The following is a 14,424-nucleotide window of genomic DNA, read 5'->3' as shown; positions in this document are numbered from 1 at the left end:
AAAAAAAAAAAAGAAACTAGAACCTCTGGCCAGGTGTGGTGGCTCACGCTTGTAATCCCAGCACTTTGGGAGGCTGAGATGGGTGGATCACCTGAGGTTAGAAGTTTGAGACCAGCCTGGTCTGGTCTAAAAAATAATAATAATTCAAAAATAATTATTAATAAATAATATTAAGAATAAAATAAAATTTATAAAACTATAATAAAATAACGTTATTAATAATAGTTATTGAATTATTAATAAATAATAATAAATTAGCTGGGCATGGTGGCACACACCTGCAGCTACTTGGGAGGCTGAGACAGAAGAATCCTGGAACCTGGGTGGCAGAGGTTGCAGTGAGCTGAAATCACGCCACTGCACTTCAGCCTGGGTGACAGAGCAAGACTCCATCTCAAAAAACAAACAAACAACCCCCCCCTCCAAAAAAAACAAAAACCAAACCAAAACAGAAACAGTTTAGTTCACTGCAACCTCCACCTCCCAGGTTCAAGCAATTCTCCTGCCTCAGCCTCCGGAGTAGCTGGGATTACAGATATCTGCCACCATGTCTGGCTAAATTTTGTATTTTTAGTAGAGACAGGGTTTCACCATGTTGGCCAAGCTGATCCCTAACTCTTGACCTCAGGTAATCCACCCACCTTGGCCTCACGAAGAGCTGGGATTACAGGTGTCAGCCACTATACCCAGCCTGCATGCACATTTCTTAAACTACAGAGTAGATCGTGCCACTGTACTCTGTCTCAAACAAACAAACAAACAAACAAAGAAAAACAAGCAAATAAAGCAGAAACTAGAATCTCTTTTCCTTAAAGTTAACAATAAAACTTAAAAATATGACTCTAACTTTCCCCTCTGCCTTTCTGTGTAAAAACTGGCCATAAGGAAATTATGGGACATGTCTTGTTTGACTGTAAAATATAAGACCCCCCTTGCAAAGTGGGTCCTGCCCCATACCCAGAAGGAAGGAATGCAGTCTCGGCAGGCCAAGAAGAATCTAGACAGACAGGCTTTGCTAGGTTTCCCCACTTAGTCTATCAGCACTAGATCATACCCTTTTTGTCTAATCGTATTTCTACACATTCCTCCATGCTGGAGATTTGTAGGTTCAACACAGCATAGACAGGACAGCCATGTACAAATAGATGTATCTTTAGGTCTTCATTTAGAAGGCTCCTGTGTATACACGTGAAATCAATTCATATGCCTTTTCACCAGATAATCTTACTTTTGTGAGTTGATTTTTCAATGAACCTTCAGAAGGCCAAGCTTTTGCACCCTACAGCATCTCACCTGAGCGAGATCAGTCTGCAGCCAGAGTACAGTGGGCCAATATTGGTGCTCTTGAACAAAGGGCCAAGCTGGGGAGGAAGGAGAGGGAGGTGAATTGGAGGGCTGAGGGGCTCTGAAGAGGTGAGGAGGGGTGAGCTTTGAGCATCTCAGGACTCTCACCATGCGCTGCAAAGCCTTCTCAGTTGTGTTAAACACTGCAGAACCTGTATGCTTCATGTCCGGCATGTACTGCAGGTTTGTGATGGTGAAGTTGAGGATAAAGGTCACCAGGGTAGGGCTTGTGGCTGTAACATGGGAGGCAGATCAGAGAATCTGTTTTGAGCCCACTAGAACTCTCTGTCCAGCCCTCACTCAGGTGGGCTCTAGTTATCTCCATCAGAGGCCTTCACCTCGCTTGGTACTTGGAGCAGAGCAGTCAGGGACCACCATTTAAATCCTACCCAAGGGCTCCTGATATCTGGAATTGGCTCTTCTCCCAGGAACCCTGATTTGGGGTACCTATAGTGACCCCCAATCTTCTCCCACATTGGCAAAGTTACATGTCACAGACTCATGCTCAGGCCCCTGGTTGTGATTTTAGTTCTTCCCTTCTGTTAGTCAACAAATATTTATTGAGAACCAGCTAAACGTGAAGCACCGTCAGGGATTTGCACATCTATTTTGAATTAGGAAAATAGGATTCATGTTAGCCATTTCAATAGGGGGAATTTAATACCAAGAAAACACACACAAAACCTGGAAAGGTAAGAAATTAGCAATTAGCAAAATCAGGAATCCACTCCTACCATAGGGCTAAAATGAGAAAGGACTAGGAAATGATACACAGAGTTTGGTGAGACCATGGAGGAGACACAGCCTCTTCCAAAGATGCTACGTGAAGTCTGGGTGCTGCGGTTGGGAGGAGCAGGGGGGCGGGGTAAAGAAATAGTCTGGCCCTTCCAAAACCCCCCCCACCATTGTCCCACCAATGCCTCCTATTGGCTGAACCTAACAAGAAGTTAGTTAGCATGGGATCCTGGGAAATGTACTTTTCATAGGTCAGACGTCCAGCCCACAGAGCACAGGAATGTTGGAGAATGGATCCGAGGACAAAAACAAAACAAAAATTCACATGCAGTGTAATAGAGAAAGCCCATAAGAAGTTACATTCCTATAAAAGAGAAGCAGACAACACAATATAAACAAATAAGTACAAAAAGGCGGGAGAAGTATTGTGAAGGATTAACAAAAAACCCAGGCCTCATTTTGATGTACGAGTGAGACAAATTCCTAGAAGAAATTGAGTTTAGCCAGCCGGGGTGGCTCACGCCCATAATCCCAGCACTTTCTGAGGCCAAGGCGGGCAGATTACCTGAGGTTGGGAGTTCAAGATCAGCCTGACCAACATGGGGAAACCCCGTCTCTACTAAAAACACAAAATTAGCTGGGCATGGTGGCACATGCCTGTAATCGCAGCTACTCAGGAGGCTGAGGCAGGAGAATCACTTGAAGGTAGGAGGCCAAGGTTGCAGTGGCCCAAGAATGCGCCACTGCACTCCAGCCTGGGCAACAAGAGTGAAACTTCATCTCAAAAAAAAAAAAAATTGACTTTTCCTTCATAGTCAGCAGAGTAAACGAACAACCCACAGAGTGGGAGAAAATCTTCACAATCTATACATCCAACAAAGAATCTACAATTAACTCAAACAAATTAGTAAGAAAACAACAACCACATCCAAAAGTGAGCTAAGGATATGAATAGACAATTCTCAAAAGAAGACATACAAATAGCCAACGAACATATGAAAACATGCTCAACATCACTAATGATCAGGGAAATGCAAATCAAAACTACAATGTGATACCACTTTACTTCTGCAAGAATTGCCATATCAAAAAATATAATAGATGTGACTCAAGGGGCCAACATGGCTGACCAGAAGCAGCAGCACTCAGAGGCTCCCATTGAAAAAGACTGTAAGTGTGTGAATCCGTCCCTGGCAACCAAGGTATCCAGGTTCTCTCATCAAAATTGACTAGAAGGCCGGCAGTGACCCATGAGAGAAGGAAGAGCAATGTGGTGCAGTGGCCCACCAGAGAGACACACATGGAAGGAGGATGCCCTCCCCAAGCCAAGGGAGGTGGTGAGTGAGCGTGCTACCCAGCTGGGGAAACTGTGCTTTATCCACGGAACTGTGCAACCCACGGATTGGAAGATCCCACTCGCAAACCCATGCCACTACCCAGCTGGGGAAACTATGCTTTTTTTTTTCAGAGAACCGTGCAACTTATGGATTGGAGGATCCCACTTGTGAACCCTTGGCACTGGGGCCTAGTGTCCCAACCCCAGAACATACAGACTCTTACAGGTGGAATCTGCCTAAGCTTACCGAATTCCCTGGGGCAACCAGCACTGGCTGTGGCAGCCTAGTGTCTAAGTCCTTTGAGCTCCTTGTGGGAGGAGCAACAGCCAGCACTGGGACTCACAACTGCCTAAGGCTAAGCTCCCTGGGTGGGGAAGGGCGGTACCCATTTCTATAGCTCCAGGCTGCACATTTCCCCTGCTGGAGCCAGGAGGGCTGCATGGCTTTGTCCCAAGACTTGTCCCCACAGCCCAACACACCAGCTGTGGCTGTCTGCAGCCAGAGTGCCTCTTCAGGCCTAATCCTGACTCATCCTTCCTCAGTGGGCAGGGCTTCCCTGCAGGATCTTCAATAATGCCAGCCAGAGGCTCAGGGACAGAATTCCAACTCTCTGGGCTTGAGCCTCTAGGATGAGGGGTGGCTGTAGTCTCTGCGGACCAGCAGACCTAGCCTCTCCTCTTGGTGGTTCCGAGGAATCCAGGCAGCCCAGATGAGTGGGTTTCCCTCCAGTGAAACGCACGCTCTCCACTAAGGGAAAAAGTGCTTCATTAAATGAGTCCTGCTCCCTGCACCACCCAACTGGGTGAGACTCTCCAACAGGAATTGTCAGGCACCCTATATAGAAGCGATCCTACTGACATCAGGTTGGTGACCCTCGAGGTCAGGGGTCCCAGAAGAACACCCATCTTTGCTGCTCTCAAGCCTCCCTGAGTGAAGTCTCCAGGCATGGGAGTGAATCAGATGAATACAGCCTGAAATGAACTCCCAGCAAACTGCAGCAGCCCTACAGAAGAGGGAACTTACTACTGAAAGAAAAACAAGCAGAAGTGACAATAACAGCATCAACAACAACAAAAAGGCCCCCACACAAACCCTGTCCAAGGATCAGCAGCCTCAAAGACTGAAACTAAAACTCACAAAGATGAGAAAGAATCAACAAAAAAAAGCTGAAAACCCAAAAGGCCAGAGTGCCTCTTCTCCTCAAAATGATTGCAACATCTCTCTATCAAGGGTGCAGAACCGGATGGAGGATCAGATGGATGAATTGACAGAAGCAGGCTTCAGAAGATGGGAAATAAAAAACTACAATGAGCTAAAGGAGCATGTTCTAACCCAATGCAAAGAAGCTAAGAACCTTAATAAAACGTTAAAGGAATTACTAACAGGAATAACCAGTTTAGAGAGGAACACAAACGACCTGATGGAGGTGAAAAACACAGCACAAAAACTTCATGAAGCATGCACAAGTATCAACAGCCAAATCAACCAAGTGGAAGAAAGGATATCAGCCATGACCAAGCTGAACCTGAGTTGAGCCTTCTAGGAAAACCAAACAGCCAACTACACATCATCAAGGAACCTAACTCTCTTGAATTCTTTCCAATCATCCCGAGTCAGCTCCAAGTAAATTGGTAGTGACTGATGGGCTTTTTTGGTAACCATTCTGAAGTTGTTTTGAACTGAGAGAGAATGAATGCTATTATCAATTAGTGATGTCTGCCATGAATGCTGCAATCAATTAATGATGTCTGCCATGGATGAGGGAGAGGAGCAGATACCATATAGTTTTCCAGGGTAGACTCTGGCAGGCACTAAAGTTGAACCAGGGCAGGAGAGGAATGTTTCAATACATTATAAGAAAGCATACTTCATTCCTTCCTTCCCTGGGAAAATCCATGTATTTCCTATAGATATAAATCTGTAGATCTGCCACGTACAAGGTCCTGAAGTAGATACTATGGAAGCACAAGAGAGTAAGACACAGTTGCTCCAACCAGTTGGTTTACTCACTATTGGGGTGATCAGAAATAAACACAATGTTCAAAGCACAGAAAATGTGTTTGCAATTGATTTAAAATATATATATATATGCAACAGGATTGAAAGCGAGTGATAAAATAAAAGGTTCCCATGATTCTTTTACCCATCATAAATCAAGGTTTTTTAGAAATCATGTTAAATAGTACTAGTTAAACACTGAGTATAGCACTTTGGTGAATATTCAGTACCCAATAAGGTCATATATTATTCTACCTTTGTTATCACTCCACCATCATTATCATCACCCTTCCTGTCACCACCATCACCATCATTATTGTCATCATCACCATTGTCACCACCACCATCACCATTGCCATCATGATCATGATAATCACCATCATCATCACTATCATCAGCATCATCACCATTCATATCATCATAAAAATATAAGCTATCTGAGAGAAGACATTTTTAATTGTTTCATGATGCCTGCCATATCCCCAGGATTTGGTACAGAGCCCCAAGGCTTGGGACAGTGCTCAATAAAGTTTATTGGTTGGTTCATCATCACTAGATTTACAAAGAATTTCCATCTTTATTTGGGTGAATAATGGAAGAGATGTTTACATTCATCAGCCATGCTCTAACAGAGGTGCCATTCGCTGGTACTTATTCAAGGGACCAGTAGGAGGGAGGGAGCCCCAGAGTTTTCCAGGTCCACTGTGGTCCCAAGAGCTATGGAGAAGGCCTCTTCAGTGGAAGCAACCAAACCTCTCATGGCAGAAAGGTCAGCAAATAAAACTATCTACAGGCCTTGCTGCATATGGGGCTTGAGCTGAGTCTCTCTCTGGAGCTGGCCAGAAAGGAAAAGGAAATAACCTGTGCCCTCTCAGCTCCTTCCCCCATGAAGAGGACATAGGGGTATCGGAGGAGGGGTCAGTTCCTGCCCTGCTTGGCATAGAATTGGGCCACTGGAGCATCAGTTGAATACTCACTGCTGGTGGTGGGCACAGAGCTCCGATGGGTGAAACCTGCATAGAGAGGGAGGGAGAAGAGTGGATAAGGGTTAAGGGGAGGTGGGGGATCAAACAGGGGTCACAAATACCCTAGTGGAATGGAAGGAGTTTCAAGGAACGGGGACCTTTGAAGACTCCCTATCAGCATCCTTAGATCAGGGAAGAATGTACCAAGGATGAACTCAGTCCAAGATGAAAAAGAAATTGAAGTTCAGACATCAGTCATCACACACAGACAACATAGCTAAGACTTCAATGGCCAGTCAGGGAATGTGATCTCAAGTCAGAGGGTGAGAGCTGCCCAGCAAAGTAGAACCTCCAACCACATCACAGCTGCTCACCATTGACATAGAGACTGTCCCTGTTCAGGGTGTAGGGGCCCAGCTCAGTGAAGCCGTGGGTCAGCTGGCTCAGCTCCAAATACAGCTGCTCTCTGTCCAGCCCAGGGCCTGTGGGGTCAGGGCGATAGGTGCAGATGGCGTCCACTCTGGTAGCTTCCCCATCCTTCTCAGACCTGTGGTGGCGGGGGTGGGAAGGGAATGACATTAAATAGATTTCCTACAGGGAGACATTCTGAGATTCCGGGGGGCAGGACAGGAAGGGGACAGAGGAAACGAGAATCTTAGTAGACAGGTGAGAAGCCACACTAAGATTCTCTGAATGCACCAACTTCGAGGCAATCTGAGAATATTGCCAGGAATATTGTCAGGAATACAAGAATTTTATAAAATTGAATTCTCATGGCATGGGGACAGGTGAGCCCAGACTTGAGAAACATTAGAGCTGGAATTGGGAATGAAAGCAAGTGGACAGGGCATGTTTGTCTTGAGAGAAATTTTGGAAGAGAATTTAACACCTGAAGGAGAGGGAGGTGGGGAGAAGTAAGAAATTCAGAGGAATGAACAAGGGAGAAGCCCAATCTGGCTGATGGGCCCTGCGAGTCCTCTCAGTTGATGGGGGAGGTAGTAGGATCAGGAGACATGTTGGTCCCAGAGCCACCACCACCTGAATTCCACTTGTGCTGAGGACTTCCCCAGGGAGGGCAGGAAGAAAGCTGACCAAACTCCTTGGGCCTAGGAATACTTGGGGCAGCCAGACTGGTTATTATCAGCTCTCACCTGAGCAAGGTCAGTCTGCAGCCAGAGTACAGAGGGCCAACACTGGTGTACTTGAACAAGGGCCTTAGCTGTGGAGGAGGAAGAGGGAGGTGAGTAGGATGGCTGAAGATGTAGGGGTGAGGAAGATGTAAGGTGGGAGGGGCTGTAATCAGGAGGCAGGGTTTGCAGGTCTCGGGTGGGGGGGGGTAGGTGAGACCTTCCATGCCTGGGCGTGGGTGACATAGGTGGAACTAGACAAGGTGGGCAGGGGAGAGTGAGGTGGGCAGGGCTCTCACCAGACCCTGAAGGACCCTCTCTGTAGCATTGAACTTCCTGGAGCCAGGCCACATGTTCTCCTCATATCGCAGGTTAGTGATGGTGAAGTTGAGGGTGAATGGTATTGGGGGATGGCTGGCAGCTGTAGTGGAGGTGGGAAATACACACTATGTTCAAAAGTAGAGAACATTTAAGAGTTTGTAATGGACTTATTTCTAAACATATGCAAGTGGATTTAAAAAGAGTGATAAAATAGAAGGTTTTCATGCCTCCCTTGACCATGATGATCAAAGTTTTTCATAGAATATGCTAAATAAAAATAGTTAGATGCCAAGCATAACCTTTGGTGCATCTTCAGTGTTGTTCCATAATATTAGATACTACCTATTACCTTTGTTATCACCACCATCATTATCATCACCAACACTGTGGCCATCACTTTCATTATTGCCATCACCATCACTATCCGGACCAAAACCATGATCATCATAATCCCTATCATCCCCACCACCATCACCATCGTCATCCACATCATCACCTGCACCATCACCACCATTGTTTCATCCTTACCATCATAACCATCGCCACCACCACCATCTTCATCATCACCACCATCATCTTCATACCACCATTATCATCACCATCACCACCACCACCATCTTCATCATCACCACCAACACCATCACCACCACTATCACCACCACCATCACCACCACCACCATCATCATCCACATCATTACCTGCATCATCACCAACATTGTTTCATCCTTACCATCATAACAATCACCACCACCACCATCATCATTATCATCACCATCACCATCATCATCAGCATCACCACCACCACCACCATCATCATCATCATCACTACCAACACCACCATCATCACCACCACCAGCACCACCATCATCACCACCACCGCCACCACAACCATCATAATCCACATCACCACCACTAGTACCATGATCACCAACATCATGATCACCTCATCCTTAACCTTCATAACCATGGCCACCACCACTATCATTATCATCCTCATTGCCAACATCACCATCACATTGTTAATCACCACCACAACCATCACCACCACCACCATCACTGTCATCCTTCTCATAATCACCACCACTATCATCATCGTCATCATCACTATATTGTCATTACTGTCAAAACCACTACCATCATCAATATCATGTTCCTAATCACCATCATCATCACATTATGGTCATCAGCATCAGCATCATTATTGCAATCATCTCCAGCAACATCATCACCACCACTATCCCACATCATCCTCAAAATAAAATAAGCTCTTTGAGGGCAGAGATTTTTACCTCTTTTGTGTTCCCTGCCTTATTCCTAGGGCCTGGCAGAGTGTGGGTGCTCAAAAAAGTTTGTAGGGTGACTCGTAATCAGTAGATTTGATATGATTTTTAATCTTTATTTGAGTGAAAAGGACAGAGATGTTGACACTCATCATGCATACTCTACTAGAGGTACCATTGACTGGTACTTACCTGAAGGGCCAAGTGTCGAGGCTGAAGTCTTAGACGTTCCCAGATCTACTGTGGGGGTCCCAGGAGCTGAGGAGAAGCCTCGTTAGTTAAAGCAGCAAATTCTCACACGGCAGAAATGCCAGCAAATAGAAGTATTTTTACATGTGGAGCTTGAGATGAGTATCTTTTTGGAGCTGGGCCAGAAGGAAAGGGAATAACTTGTGCCCTCTCAGACCCTTCCCTCATGAAGAAGATATAGGGGCATAGGGGAAGGGGGTCAGCTCCTGTCCTGCTTGTAGTATTATTGGGGCTACTGGAAGGTTAGTAGAATACTCACTGCTGGTGGTAGGCACAGAGCTTCGATGGGTGAAACCTACATAGAGAGGGAAGGAGGGGAATGGGTAAGGGTTAGAGGAGAGGTGGGGGGCCAGAAGGGGTCAGGGTTATCCTGGTGCAATTGAAGGAGTTTCAGGGAACATGCGATTTGGGGGTTCTCTATCAGCACCCTCAGATCATGGAAAAAGGTCCTGAGGATGCAGATCTTCAGTGCAAGATGAAGAAGAAACCATGAAGTTCAGATCAATCATCAAATGTACACAACATGGCCAAGCCTTCAATGGCCAGGCAGAGAGCGTGACCTCAAGACAGAGAGGAGAGGCTGCTCAGCGAGGAGGAAGAGACTCCAACCACATCACAGCTGCTCACCATTGACAAAGAATCTGTCATTGTCCAGGGTATAGGGGCCCAGCTCAGTGATGCCGTGGGTCAGCTGGCTTAGCTCCCAGTACAGCTGCTCTCGGTCCAGGCCAGGGCTTTTGGAGTCAGGGCGGTGGGTGCAGATGGCATCCACTCCAGTGGCTTCCCCATCCTTCTCAGGCCTGGAGAAGGCAGGTGAGGGGAATAACAATAAAGGAGGACTCCCAAGATTGCTGGGTGAAAGACAGGAAGGGGCCAGAGGAAATGAGAGGCCTGATACACAGATGAGAAGCCACACTTAGACTCTCTGAGTGCACTGACTACTGACCAGCTTGGCATGGTGAGCATAGTTGCGGATACAAGAATTTTTCTAACAATGCAGTGTGGCTCTTGCATTCTCATGGCATGGGGACAAGAGAGCTTAGACTTGAGACAGGTGAACAGCTGGAATTGGGAATTAAACAAGTGAATGAGGCATGTTTGTCTTGAGAGAAATCCTACTTAGAGAATTTAACACCTAAAGCCTTGGGAGAGTCAGGGAGAAAAGAGGGAATTCAGAGGGATGGCCAGGGCAGAAGTCCAATCTTTCTGACAGACCCTGTGGAAACTCTCGTCGTCTTGGGTGGGACTGCAGGGGGCAGTGGTAATATCAGGAGACAGGTTAGTCTTGGAGCCACTGTTTCCTGAATTCCATCTTTGGTGAGAATAAACACAGAGAGGGCAGGAAAAAAGAAGTCCAAACTCGTAGAGACTGGGAACAGTTGGGGCAGCCAGGCTGGCTATTCTAAGTTCTCACCTGAGTAAGATCAGTCTGCAGCCAGAGTATAGAGTGCCAACACTGGTGCTCTTGAACAGGGGCCTGAGCTGCGGGGAAAGGAGAGGGAGGTGTGTAGGATGGCTGAGGGGGAAGGGGCAGGGGACTAGTCACTGAGGCTGGCACCAGCGGGTGGGCGTGTCATCAGTGGAGGCAGCCTTGGGTCTCTGGGACTGAGGGGAGGTGGGTGAGATCTTGTTTCATGCCCTGTTATTAGTGAGATAGGTGGGACAAGACAAGGTGAACTGGACAGAGTGAGACAGGCAAGGCTCTTACCAAGCCCTGAAGGACCCTCTCTGTGGTGTTGAACTTCCTGGAGCCAGGGTGCTGCATGTTCTCCTCATACCGGAGGTTGGTGATGGTGAAGTTGAGAGTGAACGGCACCAGGAGAGGGCCGGCACCTGTAGTGGGGGGTGGAAAATAATCTGTTCAAAAACAGGGAACATTATAAGTTTCCGAAAGACTTAGTTCCAAACATATGCAACAGGATTTAAAAAGAGAATAAAATAAAATGTTTCCATGTTTCCCTCAACTATAATGATAGATGTTTCTAACAGATCCTACTAAATAATAGTCATTGGATGCTGAGCATAAGTCTTGGTGCATATTCAGTGTTCTGTAATACTAAGTATTATCTACTGCCTTTGTCCTTATCAATATCACCAACACTGTCACCCTCACTATTATTGTCATCACCACCAGCAACAGCACCAAAACCATAACCATCTTAATCCCTATCATCCCCACCATCATCATCATCACCATCACCAAAACAAGCATCATCTACATCATCGCCACCAGCACTATAGTCACCAACATCATTATCATGTCGTCATTAACATTATAACACCACCACCATCATTGTCAGCAACACCATCACTACTGTCAATCACTACCACAACCACCATCACCACACCAGTATCATTCTTCCCATAATCACCATCACCACCATCATCATCACCACCATCTTCATAATTATCATCTTTATCACCATCATTATTATCATTATCTCCAGCAACCTCACCACCAACAATCCCATCACACTCACAATAAAATAAGCTCTCTGAAGACAGAGATTTTTATCTCTTTTGTGTTTCCTGCCTTATTCCCAGAACCCTGCAGAAACTAGGTGCTAAATAAAATTTATTGGTTGACTCATCCTCACTAGATTCACTTAGGACATTTCATCTTTATTTGAGTGAAAATGGCAGAGATGTTGACATTCATCAGGTATGCTCTAAACGAGATGTGATTGACTGGTACTTACCTGAGGGAACAGATATAGAAGCTGGAGTCCTGGATGTTCTGAGGTCTACTGTGGACATCCCAGGAGCTGAGAAGAGGACCTCATTAGTGAAAACAGCAAACCCTCTCATGGCAGAAATGCCAGCAGGTAGGAGAATTTATGGATCTTGCTGGATGTGGGGCTTGAGCTGGGTTTCTCTCTGAAGAGACTTGGGTCAGAGGGGAAAGGGAATAACTTGTGCTCTCCTAGCTCCTTTGCTCATGAAGAGGACATAGGGGAATAGGATAAGAGGTCAGCTCCTGCCAGGATTGGCGTAGGGTTGGGGCCACTGGAACATGAGTGGAATACTCACTGCTGGTGGTGGGCACAGAGCTCCGATGGGTGAAACCTGCATAGAGAGGGAGGGAAGAGAGTGGGTGAGGATTAAAGGAGAGGTAAGGGACCAATAAGGGGTCAGGGCTACCCTGGTGCAACTGAAGGAGTTTCAGGGAACACAGGCTTTGGAGATTCTCTTTCAGAACCCTCAGATCAGGGAAGAAGGTCCTGAGGATGAAGGTCGTCAGTGCAAAATGAAGAAGAAACCATGAAGTTCAGATCAATCGTCAAATGCAGACAATGTGGCCAAGCCTTCAATGGCCAGGCAGGGAGTGTGACCTCAAGACAGAGAGGAGAGGCTGCTCAGCGAGGAGGAAGAGACTCCAACCACATCACAGCTGCTCACCGTTGACAAAGAGGCTGTCCCTGTCCAGGGTGTAGGGGCCCAGCTCAGTGATGCCATGGGTCAGCTGGCTCAGCTCCCAGTATAGCTGCTCTCTGTCCAGCCCAGGGCTTTTGGGATCAGGCTGGTGGGTGCAGATGGCATCCACTCCAGTGGCTTCCCCATCCTTCTCAGGCCTGGAGAAGGCAGGTGAGGGGAATAACAATAAAGGAGGACTCCCAAGATTGCTGGGTGAAAGACAGGAAGGGGCCAGAGGAAATGAGAGGCCTGATACACAGATGAGAAGCCACACTTAGACTCTCTGAGTGCACTGACTACTGTCCAGCTTGGGATGGTGAGCATAGTTGCGGATACAAGAATTTTTCTAACAATGCAGTATGGCTCTTGCATTCTCATGGCATGGGGACAGGAGAGCTTAGACTTGAGACAGGTGAAGAGCTGGAATTGGGAATTAAATGAATGAGGCATGTTTGTCTTGAGAGAAATCCTAGTTAGCAGATTTAACACCTAAAGGCAAGGGAGGTGGGGAGAAAAGAGGGAATTCAGAGGGATGGCCAAGGTGGAAGTCCAATCCTGCTGATGGATCCGGAGGAATTTCTCAATTGATTTGGGTGGGTGGCAGGGGGCAGCGGTAATACTGGGAGAAAGGTTAGTCTTGGAACCACTGTCTCTTGAGTTCCATCTTTGATAAGAATAACCACAGACAGGGCAGGAAAAAAAAGGCCAAACTCATGGAGACTGGGAAAAATTGGGGCAGCCAGGCTGGCTATTCTGAAGTCTCACCTGAGCAAGGTCAGTCTGCAGCCGAAGTACAGAGTGCCAACACTGGTGCTCTTGAACAGGGGCCTGAGCTGTGGGGGAAGGGGGAAGGAGAGGGAGGTGAGTAGGATGGCTGAGGAGGTAATGGCTGGGTAGTAGTAATTGGGCTAGCACCAGTAGGTGGGCCTGGCATCAGTGGATGAAGGCTCATGTCTCTGGGTTTGAGAGGAGGTGGGTGAGATCTTGTTTTATGCCCTGTTATGAGTGAGAAAGGTGGGACCAGACAAGGTGAACGGGGGAGAGAGAGACAGGCAGGGCTCTTACCAGGCCCCGAAGGACCCTCTCCGTGGTGTTGAACTTCCTGGAGCCAGGGGGCTGCATGTTCTCCTCATACCACAGGTTGGTGATGGTGAAGTTGAGAGTGAATAGCACCAGGAGAGGGCTGGCAGCTGTAGTGGAGGTGGTAAAGAAACAATGTGTTCAAAAGTAGAGAACATTATATGTTTCCAAAAGGAATATTTTTAGACATATGCAACAGGATTTAAAGAGAGAGTAAAATAAAAAGTTTCCATGTGTCCCTTAACTACAATGATAGAAGTTTCTAATAGAGCCTACTAAATAATAGTAGTATTTGGCATAGCTTTTGGTGCATATACGGAGTTCTGTAACACTAAACATTACCTTTGTTATCGCCATTGTCATCATCAATATCATGAACACTGTGACCCTCACTATTATTATTGTCATCACCACCAGCATCAGCACCACCCACATCAACACCAAAATTATGACCAAAAAAACCACGGTCATAATGACCCCTCCATCATCATCATCCCTTCCAACATCATCATCCCCTCCAACATCATCATCCCCTCCATCATCATCATCCCCTCCAACATCATCATCCCCTCCA

At 46.6% G+C, this 14,424-nt stretch overlaps 1 protein-coding gene across 1 annotated transcript in view; it reads right to left on the bottom strand.

The window, feature by feature from the left end:
* The window catches only part of MUC16 (mucin 16, cell surface associated), a 146,342-nt gene that overhangs the window by 34,727 nt on the left and 97,191 nt on the right, over nucleotides 1-14,424 (bottom strand). Inside the window, 11 exon segments of the mRNA XM_037728349.1 lie at nucleotides 1,294-1,361; nucleotides 1,453-1,577; nucleotides 6,392-6,427; nucleotides 6,754-6,926; nucleotides 7,531-7,598; nucleotides 7,806-7,927; nucleotides 9,300-9,365; nucleotides 12,387-12,422; nucleotides 12,756-12,928; nucleotides 13,536-13,603; nucleotides 13,836-13,960. Of these exon segments, the coding sequence (XP_037584277.1) occupies nucleotides 1,294-1,361; nucleotides 1,453-1,577; nucleotides 6,392-6,427; nucleotides 6,754-6,926; nucleotides 7,531-7,598; nucleotides 7,806-7,927; nucleotides 9,300-9,365; nucleotides 12,387-12,422; nucleotides 12,756-12,928; nucleotides 13,536-13,603; nucleotides 13,836-13,960 (1,060 nt within the window).

Source organism: Cebus imitator, unplaced genomic scaffold (assembly GCF_001604975.1).
Source record: "Cebus imitator isolate Cc_AM_T3 unplaced genomic scaffold, Cebus_imitator-1.0 Scaffold263, whole genome shotgun sequence".
Taxonomy (NCBI): Eukaryota; Metazoa; Chordata; class Mammalia; order Primates; family Cebidae; genus Cebus; species Cebus imitator.
The sequence above is the reverse complement of the archived record's forward strand: the minus strand, read 5'-3'. Positions and strand labels throughout refer to the sequence as shown.